A 22,656-nucleotide genomic window follows, 5' to 3' on the forward strand; every position below is an offset into this window, starting at 1 on the left:
TAAATCACCCATTTTCACACAAAAAACCTTTAAGGGCCGGCCACCTCCATTCCCAATATATATGACCCTATTTTCTCTAAAAAGCTAAGTTCCACACTCTTGCAAAACTCCCAAAAACTCTCCAAACATTTTTCTCTCTAAATTCTAACTTTGGCATCGGAGGTTCTTCAGCCAAAGTCCCTCCTATTCATCGTGGGCGTGTGAGGCTCTTGGCCTTGACCTAAGGTGTTATTTGTTTTGTAGGTGCAATTTTGTCCAAGAACAAGGAGGAAGAAATTTGCATCCACAAATTGGTGCTTTCATTGAGAGTTGAAATTCACACTCGTAGAAGACTCTCGCATAAAAAGGTTTTTTCTCTGTATTTTTCGTACGTTCTTATTATTAGAATTTTTTATTTGCAAAGATTCTTTGATAAAACGAAAAAGAGAAATATGATGGCTAGAAATTTAGAAAACTACGTGAGTAAAAATTACAATATTCAAGAAATGGGACCGCGGCGATCCACGAGACTAAATGTGAGCCTAGGGGGAGTGGCATCACCACCACTAGGTTCCACCATGGGAACCACCGCAGTGGCCACCTGTGACGAGGTCCATGGCACCACTACCATGGCCCGAGCCATGCCACCAAAGCAAGCCTGAGCCGTGCCATCCAAGGCTCATGGCACCAAGGCCATAACCCAAGCCATGTCACTCCAAACCCAACGCGAGCCCAACGCGTTACCAAGCCGAGCCCTAGCCTCGCAGCCACGTGTGCCACATGCCGAGCAGCCCACTCCCTTGGCCCAACTTGATCCCATCAAGCAGCCTGCTCTCGTGGCCTAGCTTGCTCCCGCTGAGCAGCCTACTCTCGTGGCCCGGCTTGCTCCCACCGAGCAGCCTGCTCTTATGGCCCAGCATGCTCTCGTTGAGCAGTCTACTCTCGTGGCCCAGCCTGCTCCAGTGGCCCAGTATGCTTCCACGACCCAGTCTGCTCCTGTGGCCTTCCAAGCAGCCCAAATCAGTCCAAGACCAGTTCAATTGTCTCGACTCCAAATTTCTGGACGAATGATCAAACCAGGAGCATTTTCACCCTATTTTTCAACAGATTTGACATTTCCCAACTCAAATCTCACGCCCGGAGTCTACCACACTTCCATTGCTCAAGGAGAAACATTCCTACTAAGCTCTTCCAATCCAAATGACGAACAACACTTGTTTCGACAAGTCATAGAGTTGACGAGCGTCCTAGCACAGCAGACGACCTTGGTGAACCAGCTCTTGCAGCGCACCAAGATGCAATGTGTTCCAAACGAGGTGTCCCAAAGAAGGACAAGGGCAGACGAAGAACTTCTCTAGCAGCGTCCCGACAAGCAGCCACTCAACTAGCCACGAACTGAGCGTTTGGGCAGACTACACTCCCAATTGGGCTCCCGATATAGTGTAAGAGACGGAGGAGGCACATTACAAAGTACATCCGATGGACGGCTACCCTGGAACCTTGAAGCTGCTACCGAGTGCACTAAGGTAGCCTACGGTTTCCAGAAGACTGCCTATGGTTTGCCCTTCGAGCAGTAAAGCTATGCTAGACTTATACAACTGCACATTCTTGTGAAAGGTTAAACAAGTTAGCATGCATATACGAAGCTTTATCCACTGCCGACATGCTACATAGTCGATAAGCTTCACCTCTGCCGGAATAACTTACACCAAGTCCTAAAGTGTTGTGATACTTACTACGCAACCTACGGAATTGGAGAAAGTCAAGGTTAACAGCCTATAGGTTACGCGAATTTGTCTACTTCTGTAAGTAAAACATTCGGCTGCCAACCCTATGGCTAACAACTTTGCAAAGTTCTATACCAACACCTACAGCTGCATAGACTACGCGGGCCTGTCTGCTTATAGAAAAGTAGCATACTTGCCACTGGCCTATAAAGTCTAAAGGTTAGGGTATGAACAAAAGAAGCAAAGATGAAGAAAACGAAGGAAGGATGTTTAGAAACAACTTGAAAAAGCCAAAGGAGTTCAAGAAAAACAAGAGCTACAAGGAAAAACAAAGAAGATCCTAAAAGCTACCTAGAAGACTACACTTCAGCAGCTTGGACATCCCACGACTACTTGGTCACCATACCTTCAGCAGTCGCAACGCTTTTAGCAGCGGCATCATCCAGCGCTTCACCTTTAGCTGCTCTAGCCTGGGCACCAACTTCTTCAACTACTTCCCTAATGGTAGCCTAAAAAGTAAAAGCAAGCGAGTTTTCCGAAGAAATAGAGAAGATCTTGAAACCTTGAGCCCATCATTTTTACCTTTCAGCTGCTCATTCTTCTCGAGCAAACCAACAAGGACGCACTGCAGCTCATCCACTTCCTTCTTCAGACTTTCGTTGATCTTCAGTAGACCTTAAAGTTCCAACACTTGGGGTTCAAGCTTATTGACAAGTATCTTGAAGTGGATCACTTGATTATAAGCAGCAATCAACTCTTCATCCTTTGCATAAACAGCGAAACGAAGCTCAGAAACTGCAAACTCAAGATCTTGAATATGAGGTATGTAACATCCAATCTCCTACTCTGCACTTTCATACCTAAATTGGATTGAGTCAAGCCTCGTCTTCAAGTCAACAATCTCTTGGCAAGCGGTCTCAAACTGCAGAGAAGTGTGGGCAGAAATATTAGACCCATTCAAAGACGAGCTCAGAATCCAACCTCTTAATCTCCTCGGCTGAGGAATAAGCTTCAGCTACCATAGTCTTCACCACCTCCTTGGTAGCCTTGCTATATATGCATCATAACAAGTAGAGTAGTCCTTCTATATTGGGTCGTATGTTTCATAAAGAACTTGGGCAAACAAACTTTTCTAACGCCATCAACAAACTTGGCACAAGTGTCTATGTCTTCAAGCAGATTTGGTTTCAAGAGCACACAGATCTCAGCAGTCTCCCTAGAAGTAGGCTTAGTGGATTTCTCATAGCTTCCCACGCGAACAGTCTCCTCCTTCCCAGCAGGCAAATCAGTCTCAACAGCAGAAGAAGTGGGCCTTAGCGCCACTTTAGCAGCAAAGTCCACCTTATCCCTTTTCATAATAATAAGCCTTTCCGAATGAGAACCAGACTTAGCTCCCAACGAACGTCTTGGCATAGACTTCGGCACTGGGGGCATGACAAGACCTCTATACTGAGCAATACAATCAACAATCGAATTAGCCATTCTCGACACAGGCCTTTCGACATAGTTATGTCAATCATAGGCCTTTCGACAGCAAGTGGACCCTTACGAGCAGCGGAGGAAGTCTTTAGTTTTTTCTTAACCAGCATCTCTTGAGCAGACGAGAAAGATCTCTTTTTTCCACCTTCATTCACAGTAGGCTTCATGATAGCGATTAGACGAGCCAAATTATCCGCCTTGATCCTCTTTACATTCTCTCGAGAGAACAACCTACATTTGTCCCGCGAAGAGAATTAAGCAGCCAACGCTATTCACGGTACTCAGCAAGGGAACTTAACCCATACTGGTTTTTTCCTTTTTTTTTTTTTTTCTCTCAGACCAGCAGGCAGGAGGTCTGCATGCCCAACATTCCAGCAACCCATGAGGCCTTCGACCTCCTCATCTTTCTCAATTACCGGCATGGCCCGTGTCAGGTCCAAGACCCAAAGGACATGAGCCATGCGACTCGCCTAGCATTGCGCCCCAGCGCCACAATTTGCAACCCCAGCCGCACAAGCTGCCCTTGGCTTTAGCCAAGCCGAGCAGCTTAAAGCAGTGGTCCTTGCCATAACACCTCATCGGCCCATGTTGAGCCAACTCCTGGCCCCTGCCAGCCGACGTGCCGCACCACCCCGACGGCTGCCACACAAGAACACTATCCAAGAAGAAGACAAGAAAAATTAAATTTTTCTTACATTGGTGCGGCACGGAAAAGATGAAGAAAACAACGAAAAACGGTCATTTGCACGGGCAAGATGTAGAAGATTGCTAGAGGGAGGGGAACAAATATCCTCTAAGCTCTCTCTCTCTCTTGTAAGGTTGAATAAATTGCTCTTCAAAGTTAATTTAATAACCCACTTAAGGTGGACTTAAATAGGCTTTGAGAGAAATTTATTTCCCTTTCCTACAAGGATCTAATTTCCTGTTAAAGAGGGAATCTACATCAAAATAGGAAGTAGTCTTAAGTTTCCTAACGCAAGAAGATCTCTACACCTGTTGCCCTTTCCTACGAGCAGCCTAACAGGTGTGTGGGCATTTGTGGAGCACAAAATAATCACAAGGCGACACATGGATTTTTGGATATAAGAGGACAAAAATACCCTTAAGGCATACTGGGATTCCTACGCGCGAGCAGCAGACAATCATCCCTTAACCAAGTCAAAAAGCGCTCAAAATAGGTAACAAATTCCAAATTATCTCATCCATCCTCATCTTAGGTAATTACTTCATAACCTACAAATTATTCCATATAAATGGAGATTAATTGGCTAATTAATGCATTAATTCCTAATTAATCCATTAATCACCAATTAAAGCACCCATTTTCACACCAAAAACCTCTAAGGGTCAGCCACCTCCATTCCCTATATATATATATGACCCTATTTTCTCTAAAAAGCTAAGTTCCACACTCTTGCAAAACTCCCAAAAACTCTCCAAACACTTTTCTCTCTAAATTCTAACTTTGGCATCGGAGGTTCTTCGGCCAAAGTCCCTCCTATTCATCGTGGACGTGTGAGGCTCTTGACCTTGACCTAAGGTGTTATTTGTTTTGTAGGTGCAATTTTGTCCAAGAACAAGGAGGAAGAAATTTGCATCCACACTATCTATACTTCACTTTGAAGATTAATGAATATGCAAGAAATTCCTTAAATGTTGTTTTTTTATATTTTTGGTATTTACCACGTTCAATTCACTAAAATAGACGATTATCATTTAGTTTCCCTTATATTTGTTTTGATATATACTGTCAGAGCAAATTCCTGCTACGATTGATTTGACGAAAACCTACTCACACAAAGAAAATAGACAAACTAAGTTAGACTAACACTAGTGTGGTGTTAGCCAAATGGCCTTCGATGTCTAAGTCAGGGACGACTGTAGAAAGTCAGAAGGGTGTGGTGAGAGTTCTTGATTACCGGAATAAAGTGAATGGTCTTGACTATTTATAGAGAACTAAGGAGTTAACCTTAACGTCCAGGTCCAGGTTCGTTGAACCTGTTAATAGAGTATTACATAGTCTGTAGCCCAATGAAGGAATATTCCTCTGAGATTTTTGAAATATATTTCGGAGAGTCTTGCCATGCTAAGAGCCTGTAGGCATGCTTATTACATACCAAGGTAATCTGCATAGGATGTGTGGAGATCAACTTGCACCATTTGCAAAGAATGGCCATAGGGAATGTTGATTGTGGGCTATAGCCTTCGTAGAGAATGTGGCTTCATAGTCAAGTTTGATTAGCGGTCAGCATATTCCTTAAAAAGGATAGTAGTTATATTTGATAAATTATACACGTGGCGTGGTCCCATTAATCGGGATATTCTATGTTCCCATATATACAAAGACTCATTCGTCCAAGTAATGTAAAGATACATTAAACCTTTTTTAATAAGATGAGACAAGTTAAGTATGATAAATTACGGCATTATAAATTAAACACAACATATAAAAATTACTGTACATATATCAACTTCACAAGGTTACACGTTTGTCATATATATAGTATCCTTCATGCATGTTGGTGATCTCCCGAGTGAAAACCACTTCTAGATAGTTATACAAGGCGAACGAAGATCCCTAAGAAAGATAGCTTTCAGAAGCTTGATATTTTTAATTTGTGCCGCATCAAATGAACTTTTACGGGAAAGAAGACAAATTCAACTGAAGACTCTAGAGATCGTTACAAGACAACTCGACCGAGAAATGGTATATCAACCTTAGTTGAGAGATACAATCATGATTTTGAAAGGTCTCCAAGTCTAAATATAAAACAAAGCCCTACCAAGGCAAGACATGAGAAGAATTCTTAACTTGCAAGCAAGAAGTACGTACTAGATTATATAGTTGATAAGTCATGAACGCCACACCAGAAATGCTAGTACAAGTTTTGGTAGTTTTTTTTTTTTTTTTTTTTTTGGGGGGTGGGGGGCGGGGGGGAGGGTAATGTTTAGGTAGTCTTCTTGCACTGTGAGCAACAGTAAGTAGAAGAGTCGGCATTACCTTCGTTCATTTACCCTAATAATTTCCTTTCTCTGCTATTCCTATTCAGCCTATTCTACCATTCACTAAGCAAAAACTAACCTTATCTGTTTTTCGAAACAAACTATATTATCTGTTTAAACAGCAGGCTAACCCAGTTTCAATTTACCTCCGAGCAACTGGGAGCCGAGAGTTATTATAATAACAGTGAAATTAGTTTCAGTTTGAACATTGAACTCCGAACGTATCCTTTACATAATTTCACTTCGTATTTTTTTGTTTAGACACCTAGCTGTGCCTCTCGACTACCATAATAATAAATAATAAGCAAATTAATTAAATTTAAAACATAAAGATATATAATAACAGTGAGCCCCCAACACTTACTGTCCTCTAATTTTTAATTTGGAAAATGGTGGATGGGTGCGGCCATATGTCGGAGAAAGGCAACAGTCATTACCCCAAACATGAGGATGAGGGGAGACAAACTCGATCTCCCTCCCTCCCACTCGATCTCCATAATTAAATACTTTTCGTGCTGTAATTATTGTTTCATCCACCCAACGAAGATTTATGGCATCATTATACAAAGAGATCGAAAAGCAAGTTGACCCTTTCATTATGCTGTCTAATTAGCTAGGGTTTGGTTTTCCAGGCTTTTTATGATCCATGTAGGGTGGCTTTGGTTGGACGCAGTTATTCAATCTCTTCCTACTTCCTACTCGCTATAGTTTGGCGACATTATTTAGATTTGGATACATATATAGCAAAATAATTGCCTAGAAGTAGTTTTACAATTATGGTTTTTTCTAACAGTAGTGGAGTCAGAATTTTATGTGAAGAGGAGGGGGAGCCTTTTCACACAAGCATTATGGATGCATGCATGGCTTAATGAGATTAAGAGTACTAAAAAAGAGACATGCGTGTACATCTCAAAGTGACATAATAATGTGGTCAGACTCACACTCACACTCACGTACACTAGCAATATTCATTCACGACGTGCTTTGCACCCTTCGTTTTGCGACGTAAATAATTAGATTAAGCAAAAAACGTGATTAGCACAGCCTGATAACAATAATTAGAATACTGGTTGGGAGAATTGAGAAGCTTATCCTACAAATTACACAAACCTAACACTCCAAATACATATGGTAATGAGAGTGTGTACGTGTGGCCTCTCAAGTCTTTTAATTAATTAATTAATTAATAATAAAAGGGGTGAAGTTTGGTACGAGTTTGAAACGATATTAAGTGGTGCTTAATGTGGTGTAGGAGAGGTCCATTTCATTCCCAACATTAGGTTTCTCTTCTGGGGGACACTTTCTATTTCTATATTCCATTTTCTTCATCTTGTTCTATTTGCTGTCCATTTGTCATTCCCTATAATATTATATACGTTATCTATCATATTCAGGATGAAAAATATCCAGAGACATCCAGTACATAAATGTCTATAATTTGTCTAACTGCGGCTTACTTGTTCATTCAGTTTTCCTACCTAAGAACTAGCCTTTTCATTATTTTGACGAGGATAATGCGAGGTACTATTAAATTTTAAATCAAATTTGCAAATCAAATGATGTGCTACAAAAAAGAAGTAAGCATGTTAGCTAACATTTAAGTAATAATTCAATTATCAACAACCATATCATTTGGTTTATAAAATTTAGGCTAAATAGCCAAAATAATCCTTGAGATTTGCATAATCAATAGAAATGGTCACTAAGATTGAAAATCAATAGAAATGATCAATGAGATTGATTTTATTCACTTTAGAAGAAATGACAATATTGTTGGGTTCTATTCAATGCATGTCATAATTTGTTTTTTCGTTCATACACAAATTTAGCTAAGTTGACTATAAATAATGCACTTCACCGCTTACACTCAAGCTTCAATCCCACTCCTTGTGGATTAAATAAATATAATATAATTATTTTACCGTCTGTTAAAAAGAAAACTTTAACTATCTGAATAATATGAGGTGGTATTCTTCATAAAAAATAAAATAAAATAATATGAGGTGGTATTGAATTCCGGAAAAGACATTCATCCGTAGAATATGTTGATGTTGAGGACAAATAGCAGCAGACAATGAAAGAGCGTGCGAAGAGGTTAAATGTTTGTGGTGGTTTTGTTTTTTGGTCTTTGTGGTTGATACATGAATTTTGTGCTTTGTTGCTGTTCAATTTTATGGGACCTCATCCACGTCCAAGTCACAGTTACTATCACATCTACAAGCTAGGGTAGGATATCTTTAAAAAACTACCCTCATGGGCTTCTCCATATTATTTTGTCCCGCATTTGGCATGTATCTAATTGCATTCTCCGAGAGTTTGTAGGGTTAGGGGTATACTTGAAGGTGAAGGAAGTTGAAGGTCTATGTAAAATTAATTAGCAATATGGAATGGTATCTCAACTTTTAAGCATGTGTAAGGTTTTTGAATTTTTTGATGTGAAGTTTGCACTCTCAACACATTATATCACGTGTGACATTATTAACGCAGAAACAACACATATAGGTGATGTGGAACATATGAACCGTATGTCTCAACACGTAAGTTACATACTTTGTTATCATGAAATAATTTGAGATTCTATGATAAAACAAACTGGCAATATGATGAATAATACTAGTCCAACTTGTTATAAGTTCATACAAAATCTCTTAAGTGAAGGCTTGAGTTATATTAATAATTTTCAGTTGCCCACTAATTTCCTACCGTGGTGAAGGCTTTTGTAGTTTGTTATTTGCTTACTAAAGAAAGTTAAGGGCACCAACTTTGATACAAAAATTTATACTTGTTATACTTGCAAGAAGGGCAGAGTGGTGCTAATTTCCTACTTGGGGAAAGGAAGGATGTATTAAGGTTGATTTGTGTAGGTTGCTACATTTTACCAAACGTTAGGAAGCATTTCTAAATCCCACCTTTATTAAAGTAATTTCTTATTTAAGAACAGTTGAATGAGCGATGGGGTACTAATTAACTTCTATTTCCAGAAAGACTTTGTGGGAGTACAAAAGACTTCTAGTGAGATCTTTATTTACAGATATTTTTCCACATAAAGTTGCTAGTTATTAGTACGAAGGGTTGTTGGTTTGGCACTCAAACTTCTTTCTTTGGTTCAACAACTTATTCACTTTAATTTCATTCTAGCTAGTTGATACGTTACTTTTTTTTTTTTAAATACAAATATATAATTTATGTTAAGGCGGTGGGAGATTGACTTAAGCTACACAATGGGTCAGCTATAATAGTTGGTATCGATCTTATCATTTACGAGAATTGAACCTAAAACTTTTTACATAAAATGGAGAAAAATATCACTATACTGCATTACTAAGTAGTAATTTACTCCTTCATTGTTGTGTACAGAAAATACCCTATATTATTCCTCTCAAAAAATAAAATCTAAACTTTTGCCTTCCTCTCTCCTACCTACAACTTCAGTGGTAAGAACATTGACTAAAACCCTAGCAATTCTGATGATGGTATATGATTTGCATGGACGCCAAACCCTAGTCTAGAACATTCACGCAATTGCGTTGCACCAAATGTATGAAATCCAAGAGTTAGAGATAAGTTGTTTCTCCATCAGTAAAGAAACATCATAAGTCATCTCCGTCTTGCCTTTAAATTTCATCACGCACACTTGCTTGAACCATGACAAGTGCTCGCAACAATTTGTCATATGGTATGAGAGGTTTCTCGAGTCGAATACAGAAGAATCCCACAACATATCGACCCACCGACCATATATTTTGAAAAAGATAGCTTCAAAATCCCATAATTTTAATTTTGGCGACCTGTGTCCCAACTGTTGATACAGCATGCTAACAATAATGTTCAACGGATCCATCCATCCATTTTCCCATGGGGATTATTGGTAGTCGGTCCAATTATTCTGATATCAGGTAGTCCATGAGTATAGAACATCAACTGCTCTTCTGAAAGTGGGTTTTGGGGACATGAAAGGCATGTAACATGCATTCATCGAGGGAAAAGGCAACACCATATGGTTTTGTTGCTAGATTTTGAAGATTTTCAGGAAAATGATGCTACATGGGATAATATTATTTGGAAATTTCAATGGATATATCATTTAGGTGTACAAAGTCAAGAAAACAATAATACCAATTGGTTTTAGGACAATTTTGAAGCATGGGGGATTGATTATGGATTTAACTTCTTCGCTGCTAGAGAATTTAGCAGCAACAGCTGCTACTGAATTTGCAACAACCAAGTCCAGTTCATTGATTATTATGGTTATGGTTACACTATTCAGTAAATACTTATCTTGATATTTTTGATAAATGACAAAAAAAATGATTTGAATATACATTGCATGGATTATCCTGTTCTAGTAAACTTGTCCACCAAAGTTGTATTAGTACATTGCATGGATTATCCTGTTTTTTATATTAACAATGTTTGAGTAAATCTTCAGCTCCTAATAAACGGATCTTGAAGATCATGATTTCCCTTTTACATCGCGAATGATCGTGAAATCAAAATATGGACCATATGAAGATGGATATATATGAATAGTTCTGGTTCACGTAACATCAGTCCGTGCTAACCAAATATAAACTAAACGTGGACCACTTCTATATAAAGGTGAATATACATTTCACGTAACAATAGTCCATGCCAACCAAATATAAGTTGAATGTGGATCACTTTAAATTAGGCGTATATTGTAGCAGCTAAGCACCACCTCACCCCTAATCCTTTGAGTAGCGATTGAACGGGACCATTATCAAAGGATGCCAAATCTGACACCGATTTATTTTTAATTTATTTAATAAAACAAATATAGAGGTGCATAACTCCATGGACCACCCCAGGGCAGCCCAACATTTCCACTCCCAGTTCAGAATTATTCGGAATAGAGTAGGATTCTCTTCCTTCCTTTTTGTTTCTTCTCCCTTCCCTCTCTTCCTATATGAACGGTTGCAGTTAAGTCACGTCAACATCTTATATTAATTTTTTATAGAAAAAGAAAGACAAAATATAGAATATGAGAAGAGGGTACAGAAGGAGATGGAAAGAGGAGGGGAGAGAATCCTATTCCATTCGGAATAGGCCTTTACCCTGCCGTTGCCTAGCTCTCTGGCTATGGGCCTACACACACTTCTGCAACAACCAATCAAATACTACCCTCTCTTTAGGACAAAGGACATTTTGGAGGAGGGAAAATTTTAAATCTCGATGGCAAGGGTAAATGATTTTGGTTACCGGTGGACATTTTGAAATCGAAAATTGAAACGGAATAGACTAAATTAGACTGCACTAAATGGTTCATTTTTTGCGGTTTTGAAACCAAACTGCAAACTAAATAACTTTAGTTCCTAATAGGAACTGAACAGCAAACTAAATGATTTCATTTCCTAATTTTTGAAACCGAACTGAAAATGAACTGAGACGCTTAATATAACTTTTTTTTTTTAATTTAATCGCTAATTAGGTATTGGGGGTAATTGGTTATTTGGTTGAGTCTATACATTTAGTGTGGACTCAACCATATCATAACATGCCTAGACTATTTGAGTTGATACCAATTCAAGTCTCGACAACACACATATATCTCCTCCTCTCACATCCTCTACTGCCCCGTCCTTTTCGTCTCTTTCATTCATTCATTCTGCCCTATCATATAGTCACACTGCAAATCACGACCAATCCCAACCAATCTCCAAACGAATCGCTCCTCGTCCTCAATATGGTGATCATGAATTTTTTTTTAATTGATTTGTATTAATGCTATAAAGCATTTAGTTTGGAAGTGACTAAGTTTTGGACTATTGAGTTTGTTTGAATGTTGAACACTTTTATTGAAATCAATTTTTAATAGGCCCAAAATTTAGGCCCAACCCGAAAAACAAAACTATTTGAAACCAAAACAGACCAAAACCAAATGGTTCAGTTCTATTCCAATTCACATTGTAAAACCAAACCGAAATAAATTTCAATTTCATTTTGAATTTTACCCCAAAACCGCACCATATCAAACCATACTAGTTCTGGTTAACTTGTAGTTCGTCATTCTATTTGATTTAGGAGTTATTTAGACGTGTTTTTTAAATGATTGAAAGCGTTTTTAGAAAAAATACTTTTAGGTTCAAAAAACACTTTAAGTGCTTTTCTACAAGAAGCACTGGTTATATACTTCTTTAAGAAGCAATTTAAGGTGCTTTCTAAGATTTATTAGTAGTTTTACTAAGGATTGTTTCCAAAAATATTTTTACCAAAAATACTTTCAATTATTTTAAAATTACATTCAAACGAACTCTTAGTCAGTCTCATGGTTACAATTTGATAAGGAGTGAAAATAAATTCACGTTCAAGTATTGTTAAATATTTTTTGGTCGAGTATAGACCAAAGCCCAGAAGATAGCAAACCAGTCTGCATCAAATACGTTAAAATAGGCCCAATTATAAGAACAATATATATGCTCAAATCCAAGTCTTCTTCCAATGTGGCCCAATAGGGGCCCTGTCTTTGCAGTTCAGCCTAACCCAAAAACCCTAAATTACGAGCATTTTCAACATATCTTTCCCAAAAACCCTAAATTACGAGCATTTTCAATATATTTTTCATGATCGTCTTTCCAGCAATTTACCATTCCTACAAAAATAAAAGGAAAAAAAAAAAAATCAATATTACCCATTTAATACTCGTGTTTTTGTTAATTGTATTTAAGAAACTCTTTGATCCAGATTTGAGCTTCAATAATCACAACGAGAACAGAGAGAAACCCAAATTCGAGAAACAATTTCAAGCTAATATAGCCTATAAATTCAATTTTAATCATACATAAACATGGAATAAAAAGTAACAAACGAATCAAAACCCAGGAACCTTAATTACGAGAGAGGGTTAGTAAAAGAAAAGAAAGGAATATGGGGAAGATGATTGTTGAAATTTCAACAGGCGGATGAAGAACAACTGCCCACCTTCCCCTTTTGATTTGATGTTGCAGGGAACTCTTTCGGATCAGAGTGCATTGATTCTAGCACTACGCCGATACACACAATCCCTGCTTGCTTTTTATATCATATTTACTCATCAAACTCAAACAAAAATACATTTATAAAAACAAATCATAGAGGATTTTGCAGGCTCACACGGAGAGTAGAAGAGGAGGAGGATGAGAGAATGAGAGTGTGCGGCCTGTATATATAGGAGGTGAAATGCAAAGCAAATCACACTAGGGTTTTGTGGCCCATGTTTGATTTACCAAAATATCCCTTCAAATCCATTTTGTGGGCTTTCATTTTCAGTTACCCTAAGTCCAGCCCGGTTGTCCCGAATTAATTCTTACTGTTTATTCCACAAGGATCAATACTTGGCCATGTTCTTATATGTAAACAAGTCACTTCTCATTATATAAAGATATGACATCATTTCATTGTACGAACGTCATAATTGAAATCGATTCTTCTCTTTATCATCCTCTTAAGGTTGTCTACGATTTGGAGACCATTATATATGGTAACAAATAACATCCTCATGATGAAAATCAATTTGTTTAATTTATGTAAGGAGTTAAATAATATTTGTCGATAAGGATCAATACCTCTTATCTTGAAATGATGATTTTTTTAAGGAAATTCATAGCATTTTATCAAAACTTTATGTGTGCAGAAAACTTTCATCTTTGTGTTTTAGCAAGTCATACGAGTTCTATTGCAAATGGTGCTTCTTCGTTGTAGCATAAAGTAGTCATGTTTATGCACTTCAATAATTTTAGTATAAGGTTAATTATACTTTCACTCTGGCAATTTGGGGCCGTAACGATTTGGTTTATTCTTTAAATCCCGCTTAATTATCTAGTTAACTGTTTTTTTATGTCTCACTCCGTGAACTCATTGGTGCCATGTGAATTTAAGATGGACCTAAATAACGATTTGGTTTATTCTTTAAATCCCGCTTAATTATCTAGTTAACTGTTTTTTTATGTCTCACTCCGTGAACTCATTGGTGCCATGTGAATTTAAGATGGACCTAAATACGATCACTATTCTTGCTTATTAAGCCATACACATGCAATGGCAAGATCCCAAGCGGACGTAGACGTCGGAGAAAAGCTTCTCCAGTCCCCGTGCCGTTGAAAGTTGTTCGACATAGGAAGATAACCAGGTTGACGGCAAGCGGCGCTGTTGTTTGGGCGAAGTCTTCAGAGGCCGATCCTAAAGCAGTGGGGCTAGATTGGACTCAGAGGAGTTGTTTGGAAACAGCCTTACCAAGCACTGACTTCGATTTTTTATGTTCTCGGAGTCTAAAAACTTGGATTCAAGAGCAAACTACAAAACAGTAGAAACTCAAGAAAATTACCTTCCATCAAATCCTATTTTCTATCTGTAACTGTCTACGACAATACACAACGTCAATGCATGACCGATCTGGTAAACACTAGAAGGTCCAAAATAAAGCTGTAAAGTTGGCAGACTAAGACATCATTTACTCGAAGAACAAGACGTTTGTACCAAAAAATTAGTAACTGATTGCACAGCCATACCCCATTTGATCGAAGAGAAATGAGATGAACACATCGTATGCAACACCTTCTCACTATAAAAGGGGTTCGTCTGCATCATTCAAACGAAAAGGGTAAGCTTATTAGTAAATTCACAAGCTCAATTATTCCATGCTATAGTGTGATAAAAATTGCAGTGGATCAGATGAATGGTTCCTACCGTCACCGTCATCTTCCATATTATAATCATCTTCATCATCATCAACATCAAAGCCCTGCAAGACCATAGGTTGATCAGAAATATTTTGTTTTCCCACACATGGTCCTAATCCTACTAGAAACAAGAAAATAATAAGAACGGAAACAAATTATACATGAAACTAAATTAAAATAGCCCTTATCCATTCTGTACCAACATGCCTCCTATTTCTGAACAAGTGAGGAATCAGGTAGCAAATATAAGCAATGAAAATCGTAACGATGAACATAAACAAAGTACAACGAATGACCATTTTGAAGTGATTAGTATAGATGATTTAAAAATCTAATAAACATATAAGACCCAATATTTCTTTTACGAACCTTATAATAATCATCATCACTAAAGTCCTCCTCCTCTTGTTCCTCCTCCTCTTCATTTTCATCTTCATCCTCACCTTCACCTTCTTTCTTTTCTTTTGTATCATTTTGGCCCTACAAAGGAGAAACGTTATTGGCAAAGAAAGTTAATGCGTACAAAAATTAAACTACCAATGATAAGAAAAATCTTTAGAACACATATAATAGATTCTTTTCATAAACAAATGTTGATAGAGTGATCTTTGACCCAAAGTATTGTAGTTAGAGAGACTAAAGACTTTCTCATACCTGACGCTGCTCGAGCTTTTCAAATAAATCCAACTTCTCCAGCCCTGTTAGAGCGATATTTTTAATCAGTTATGTTCAAAATTCCTAACGAACAGAGAAAAACACAAAAACATATGATAGAAGACAGCACAAAAAGGAAAGCATCTAATCTCATAAGACCTGAGTTAGGATTCCATCGAACTCTCTTTCGACCTGGCTGCTGCACCCTTGAACCTGATACACCATTGCATCAGCATGAATGTAAAAAGCATGAAGACAACATAAAACAAAATATAGCATTCTGAATACTATTCCAATTTTTTTTTTAGTATGGCTATTTAGAGTAAGAGACCTCCAGTCAGTTCTTGAGGAAATCCCTTGAGCTCCAATATACTAAAAAGAGAACCGCGTCTTATCGTGGTTTTTGGCTTTCTTCTGTCAGAATATCTTTCTACATCTTCGTTTTGCCTCTCTGCAACCACATGTTCAAGAAGTATATATTATCAAACATAACCTGCTATGATTACAAAAGAAGCCAAAAAATGATTAAGAATCAAATCAGAAGTAATACGGTATTCGAATAAAATGCCAGTACGGACCTATATTTTTAACGAACTGACAGGCTGTAACTTGTAGGAATAAAGAAAAGTACAAGCGTTCATATGTCGGATATAATGCAACTATAGCAAAAATCAGCTTAAAACATATATTGTGAACACGAAATAGGAGCAGTGCCGCTTGCAAAAAATATCATTTTGAGGACAACGAATGTTACAAATTATTGTGAATTATGAATCTTCTTTGATTAAACATTTGATGATTGTGTGCCACTTTTCATAATGGCCACAAACAGAAGAAAATGTGTTGTTTTTGGAAGGGATGCGTGAACTTCCCCTTACATCTTACTGTAAAATCTTGATGAGATCAATTTCACATTCGTTATAAATATGTATTCATCTCCAACCATATCCATATTGTTTGACTATTTTTTAAGATCAAAGCTTTCCAACACATGTGTGCGAATTGCATCGGAACTACGTATACAGAAGTTTACCCGTACACACCATACAAGCATCTCTACAGCGTTGCTAATCTATTTAACGAGTTGAAACATACCAGAACAACGAAAATGCTCTCCGCAACATCAAAAGAATGACCATGATACATATCTTATCGAGAGAAAGAAAGGGAAATACACATGCTTCATAGATTGCTTATTCCACTATCTTGCATAAATGAAAAAGAATAATGGACTCCAAAGAACATCATGCTAACCATTCGAAGTGCTTTGCTCAAGATAATAAGGAGAGTCTTTCCAAATTTTTTGGAACTTGCGAGTTTGATTGATTAAGTTTTCTTCCTCAATAACAGCGTCCGTTTTTTGCTGTAGATCAGATATACCTTTGGGAATAGGCAAATCAATGTCCTGCAAGGAAAAGCTTCGACGTTAAATATGGAAAGCCTCTGATTCAGGGAAACCTAGCAAACTGCCAAACATATGCAAAAACTGCAGCAACAAAAGCCCACAGGAAAAAGCACAAAGGGCTCTTGCTTAGCAAAGCCAAAACCGCCACCACCCGAAAATCCACCGCGTCCGCGGCCGCGCCCTCTGTATGCCATTGAACTTCACATACAAATGCAACCAGGAATTACTCAATAGACATTAACGCAAAAAAAAAAAAAAAAAACGAAAATTCGGCAAAATAATATTACCAATTTCTGCAGAGGCAGTGACTACTGAGAAGGGTAGAAGTTCGACTCTACCGCGGGAGGCAAGATTTATGTCGAAGACAGAAGAGAAAAAGGAGGCAGCAAAGAGAGAAGGGAGCAGATAACTATTGAGAGTGCGATATGGGCTTGATTCACTCTCCTTTGATTTGATTTGGGAGCTGAGCAGAGAAAACGAAGAGAGTCGTTGAGAGAAGAAAAGGACAGAAGTGAGACAAAAATAAAAGAAAGATGAGGGAATATGCCTATTGGTCCTTAAACCATTTAATGGACTTTAATCAAGTATTGGGCTGTAACAAAAGTAACTTATATGGGCTTTAGGAATTAATAGGAGGGAGCGAGGGTAAGAGTTTTCCCCTTCAACCTAATATGTCTCGTGTTCAAATCATCTCTCATTTTTTGTGTGTAAATTATAGTATTATTACTTGTATTAAAACAAGTTGGGAGGTTTGAACCGTGACACAGTGAGTTAAAGAAAGGGCATTATCAACAAGGACAATCCACTATTTGCTCTTGTCTGTGCTTACAGTTAATTGATTACTTCACAAATCTTACATTCATAAGTATAGTATGTCATTTGGTAATGTCTGTCAATTTGGGAAAAAATAATTACAACACAATGACCGAGACTTTGCTCTTACTTTTGTATCTACAAGAGACATTGTACTTTAACAAAATCTCGAGGGATTCAAATTCAAAGGCACAGAGAGAGCACATCAGATCTAGTTAATATAACATATTAACAAGTTGGCTACTAAATTTGGGAATAATTTTCGCAATTAATTTTTGTAGAACAATTACACCACGAAACCTTGTTATTAAGGTTTCCCATTTAATTTTTGTTGAACAATTCATAAAGTCTAGTGGTATGATTTTCGCTTAAGGGTGTGAGAGTGTCCGAGTTCAATCCTCAGCGGCTCAGCTCCCACCCACTCGGCGTTTGAAAACATGTAAAACCATTGTCTTGCTCATGAAAGACCACCACTTCTAAAATTCGCTTTGCCATTTCAACTTTTTGTATTTCATATATCCTATATTCCACTTATAATTTTTATAATTAATATCCTTGTTTTTTTCTTCTACTAGCCTTTATGCACGTCCTCATTTTCTTTTCTTTTTTTAATCAAGGGTGCTATGTGCCTCTAAAGTCCTTTTATAAATATGGAAATATCTTGTGTACGACACATAAGACTCATTATCTTTTCTACACTAAAAGAACACTAAATTGGTATCCAAATTTTCTCAAATTAATTAGGAAACCGAAATAATGAAAATAAAGGCAACAATTATTGAAAATTGAAGAATCTGAAAAAAAAAAAAGAACGTAACCATAGCAGATTCTTATGTCTTCTTCATAATTATTGATAACCATTTTTTTCAAAATCCAGATATTGATCCAAAACGCCCATTAAATAACAATAAGAAAGATGGCCAGGTCTCCTTGCTGAGCTGTAAAGAAATGAAATGAAGCTTTTTAGAAGGAAAATAGAACATGTACTTGAAATACAACGTACCTCTCCTCGAATTCTCAGACTTTTGTTGTTGAGCACATCGACATGCTTCACCTGCGCATGTAAGAAAAGATATGGACAAAATGTAAATTTAACAACTGGGTAAATGAAGAGAAGAAATTCAATTTGGGAAAACCGGAAAGAAGACAAAGGAAGATGAGTATATGGTAATAAGATATATACATTAATTCTGCAATACAAACACCATACAGGCATGATTTTTCACACAGATAACGCAACAATTATCTAAAACGAAAAGTAGCACAACTTTTCTAAAATGATAGGTAAGTTTTGGCGTATTTTGAGACAATTGCATAGACCCTTAACTGACATCAGAACACCAACTCGTCCCTTCAAGCTTTGCACGCTTATTGTCTGATGACAAAGAGAAGTTAGATGGTTCGCATTACCCCCCCCCGCGCCCCCGCTTCTTTTTCGTAGATGGTTTGTGTTCCTCTTTTGCTTTTGGCTCGGATAGTAAATGACGTGAAGTCAGGTACTGCTACAAAATTTGGACTGCCTTTCCGCACTTTTCCCAATTGTTCTTCTGCGCCTTCTTTAGAGTTTTGAAAAAAAAGTCTGCATCGGGCGGTAGATCGAGAGAAAAGTCCGTTGAGAGCAGTTGCTTGTATGGTCAGACTTTGGATCTATGGTTGGGAATTTTGTACCCAGGATCCCTTGGATATGCTTTGGATGCGCTTCATCCATGGTCACAATGCGATTGAAATCACGCAATCACTTAGTTAAGAGCCTTTCTACTTCCTCCTGGATCTGCCTCTGCTGGGCAATGGTGCCATCGACTGTCCTTGGCAATGGTCTGCAGATTTGTGATGCTCTTCACGGCAGTCTGCTTGTCTATATTGCGACTACAGTAAACGTCATCCTTCTCTGGTTGACAACTGCGCATTGTGTTGGTTTCCAGTTGATCTTGAGCCTGAAATTTTCTACTTTTTCCTGGATATGCCTCTGCTAGGGCGGTGGCGCCTCTGGCGGTATAGTCTACAAATCTGTGCTGCTCTTTCAGAGGTTTGCTCGTCCGTGTTGCAGCTGTAGTACACTTTGTTCATCTTTGGCTGGCGAGTAGGCAACTCGTGGTTGCGCTCAGTCTTGAGTGTCAGTTGAACTTGAGCCTGAATGTCCTTGAGTTCTTCACATTCCCCTTGTTGCCTGTTTTGGTGTGAGGTGGGAGGAACTCTTTACAAGCCAAGTCGCCAGTGGACACTGCGCCTGAATTCAGGCCTTGAGTGTTCGTCAAAGTGTGGATCCAACCGTGAACGTGCACGTGCCTGTGGGCCAAGCGAGAATGAACACTTCTCGCGCACCAAGGCCGGAGAAAATGTGTCACTTCCTGATCCTGAGATAAGTCCAGGATTGACACATGATATCATCACATACCTTTTCATCTTTCATGCCCCACCTCCGAGACATGATCAACACACGAATCAATGTGTCAATAGTGTAGTAATTTTTCTTTAAGCATATGGTTACATCTAACCTCTATATTAGACTACCTACGTACTCTAAGATGGGATCAAGTCATTCGTAGTTCACCAACCATTCCTCTCATTACTGCAATGCATGATAAGGATTCCATCTTATACATACATATACATACATATACATACATATATATACATACATATACATACATATACATACATACATATATATGTGTGTGTGTGTGTGTGTGTGTGTGTACGCAAGCCGTAATCAAACCAATAAATATCCAACAAAACCGATAGTTCAGTTCTTATCCAAGTGATCCAATGATCTGCACGCATTCAAGTAGCATCCAACTAGAGTAATCAACCAATGAGATAAATAATATAACATTTCACGAAGTTAAATATAATCAATTTCCATAAAAATATGTCGTATTTTCACTACCTGGATTCCTAAGCATTGTTCTTAGTTACTAACACAAGGATTACATAGCAGCTGCAGCAGCATATGAAAAAGATTTACGAACGTAAAGGCTATTTTGGTGTAGTTCAAGAACATGCATGCTTATGCATAAATATACAAATATGTATTACACAACCTGAATAAGTGAAGAATGCATATTTACATATACTTACATAGATATAAAATGATTTGGAAAAATAGATATTAATAACAACTATCACCAGTGTGGAAATATATGTATAAAATAGATTGTGAATTGCAGTGGATATAGGTATACTTTTTACAAGAAAAGTGAAATATGTGTAGGAGAAATTATAAATGCCTCAGTACATAAATACATTGTCACATAATTGTATAAGAAAATGGTTCTTTTGGTACCACATACGTAACCTTATCAAGTGGTTTAAACACAAACTCAATATAGATAAGTAAACTATAAATAAAATTGTGAGAAGAATGAACATTGCAAAAGCAGCAGCCTCATCTCCACAAAAGTCGCAGAAAAACAGTTTTAGTCAACCAAGATTAAGCCCAATTTTGAACACCCATAACTATAACAAATGATGCAAACTTACATGGGATTTGAAGCTTGTTTTAAGTACATTAAGAGCATATAAGATTTGTAGGAAACAGGGTTCTAAGTTGAAAGTGATGCAAGATGCAAAAAGAGCCTCGAAACTAGAAACCCAGTATTTGCTGCTGTCTGGAAGCTTCGTGACTCAAGTTTGTACATGGTTTTAACATATCAAAACTCAACAAAATTAAGTGAAATCAAATGGGCTTTGATCATGGACATGTCTAGTTTCAAAAACACATATTAATGGATCAAAAGGAATCCATAAGGACATAGAAACAAAGAGCCAAATAGGCTACTTGAAAGTTGAAACATAGTTTTTCTAAGTTCCCTGCAACTTAGAACCCATACTCTTCTAATCCAAGTATAACTTCAGAATACTTCCGTACAATTCAAAATCATGTTTACAACTTTGATTTCAATTATACTCAATAATTAACAAGGAATTGAATTTTTTTACCCAAAACCTAAAACATGATATTTCGATCAACACACCCAATGTATAGTATTAAAAGTAATAAGAAAGATTGATACAAAGCAGCTATGGAAATAACAAAGAGAGCTGGGAATTGTTACCCATGTTGCAGGTCAACAAAAGGAATCATACTTTCGTTTTGATTCTCTTTGCTTCTTCGGACGTCGTCTTCTATACTTCCATTCTCCCATTTCCTTTTATTTTAAAGAAAATTAATGAAAAGGACTTCAAAAGTTTGCATTTTAACAAAAAAATCATCCTATAATTTTATTTAATGATAAGGACAAAAATAAATAAATAAATAAAATAAAAAACAAAAAATAACCTCACAAAAGCACGTGCATTGCAAATTCTGTAAACTTACCGTATATATTGCAACAGCCCACACCTTTTATTATTATTTTCTTTAGTAGCTTCAAACCCTAGCCTCATAGCCCCACGTGCCTCCTTCCTTTTTCTTTATTTCATGTTTAGGAGCTTTAATGATGATAGTTAGTGTGGATGCAAATTTCTTCCTCCTTTGGAGAATTTAGCCAGAGAATTGGAATTAAGTTTTGGAGAGAATGAAGGTGTTTATATAGAAGGTGGGGCCGGCCACCTTAGGAGGAGATGGACTGGCCACTTGGATGAATTTGTGGGTCAAGTTCATGATTTGTGTTTAATTAGCAAATTAATTGAATAATTAATCAATTAATTAGCTAATTAATATAATAAAAAAGGGGTTACCTTGTGGAGAAGATATGATGATGGATGGATGAAATAGATTATAAATAAATACCTATTTAGGCACTTTTGACTTGATTGAGGGATGATTGTCCACTACTCACGCGTAGGAATTCCGGTGTGCCTCGAGGGTAATTTTGTCCTTTTAACCCAAAAATCCACGTGTCGCCTCTTGATTATTTTTGGCTCCACAAATGCCCCCACACCTATTGGGCTGCTTGTAGAAAAAGGCAACAGGTGTAGA

General features: G+C 37.5%; 1 protein-coding gene and 1 non-coding gene across 4 annotated transcripts; both read right to left on the minus strand.

The window, feature by feature from the left end:
- Positions 1-13,069: 13,069 nt before the first annotated feature.
- LOC125476983 lies at positions 13,070-13,217 on the minus strand. Its single transcript, XR_007258259.1, has one exon. It is a non-coding gene; the product is annotated as a small nucleolar RNA snoR135 (small nucleolar RNA).
- A 724-nt stretch (positions 13,218-13,941) lies between these two features.
- On the minus strand, positions 13,942-17,446 carry LOC103956694 (DNA-directed RNA polymerase III subunit RPC7). 3 transcript variants are annotated; one of them, XR_007257946.1, is made up of 11 exons: positions 17,210-17,446; positions 17,024-17,120; positions 16,772-16,922; positions 15,849-15,968; positions 15,677-15,730; positions 15,518-15,561; positions 15,233-15,343; positions 14,871-14,925; positions 14,693-14,762; positions 14,179-14,477; positions 13,942-14,069 (listed from the first exon to the last, which is right to left on the minus strand). XR_007257946.1 is itself a non-coding variant. In XM_018649738.2 (9 exons), exons 2-9 carry the CDS (start codon positions 17,114-17,116, stop codon positions 14,746-14,748), a joined length of 645 nt encoding a protein of 214 aa, XP_018505254.1. In that variant the 5' UTR covers positions 17,117-17,120; positions 17,210-17,446; the 3' UTR covers positions 14,491-14,745. The 3 variants fall into 3 exon arrangements, 1 of the variants encoding a protein (XP_018505254.1); XR_007257945.1 differs by lacking the exon at positions 13,942-14,069 and having other exon boundaries at positions 14,120-14,477; XM_018649738.2 differs by lacking the exons at positions 13,942-14,069; positions 14,179-14,477 and having other exon boundaries at positions 14,491-14,762.
- Positions 17,447-22,656: the final 5,210 nt, after the last annotated feature.

Source organism: the organism of the source record quoted next, unplaced genomic scaffold (genome assembly GCF_019419815.1).
Source record: "Pyrus x bretschneideri cultivar Hongxiangsu unplaced genomic scaffold, Pyrus_bretschneideri_v1 Contig2, whole genome shotgun sequence".
In the NCBI taxonomy this organism is placed as follows: domain Eukaryota; kingdom Viridiplantae; phylum Streptophyta; class Magnoliopsida; order Rosales; family Rosaceae; genus Pyrus; species Pyrus x bretschneideri.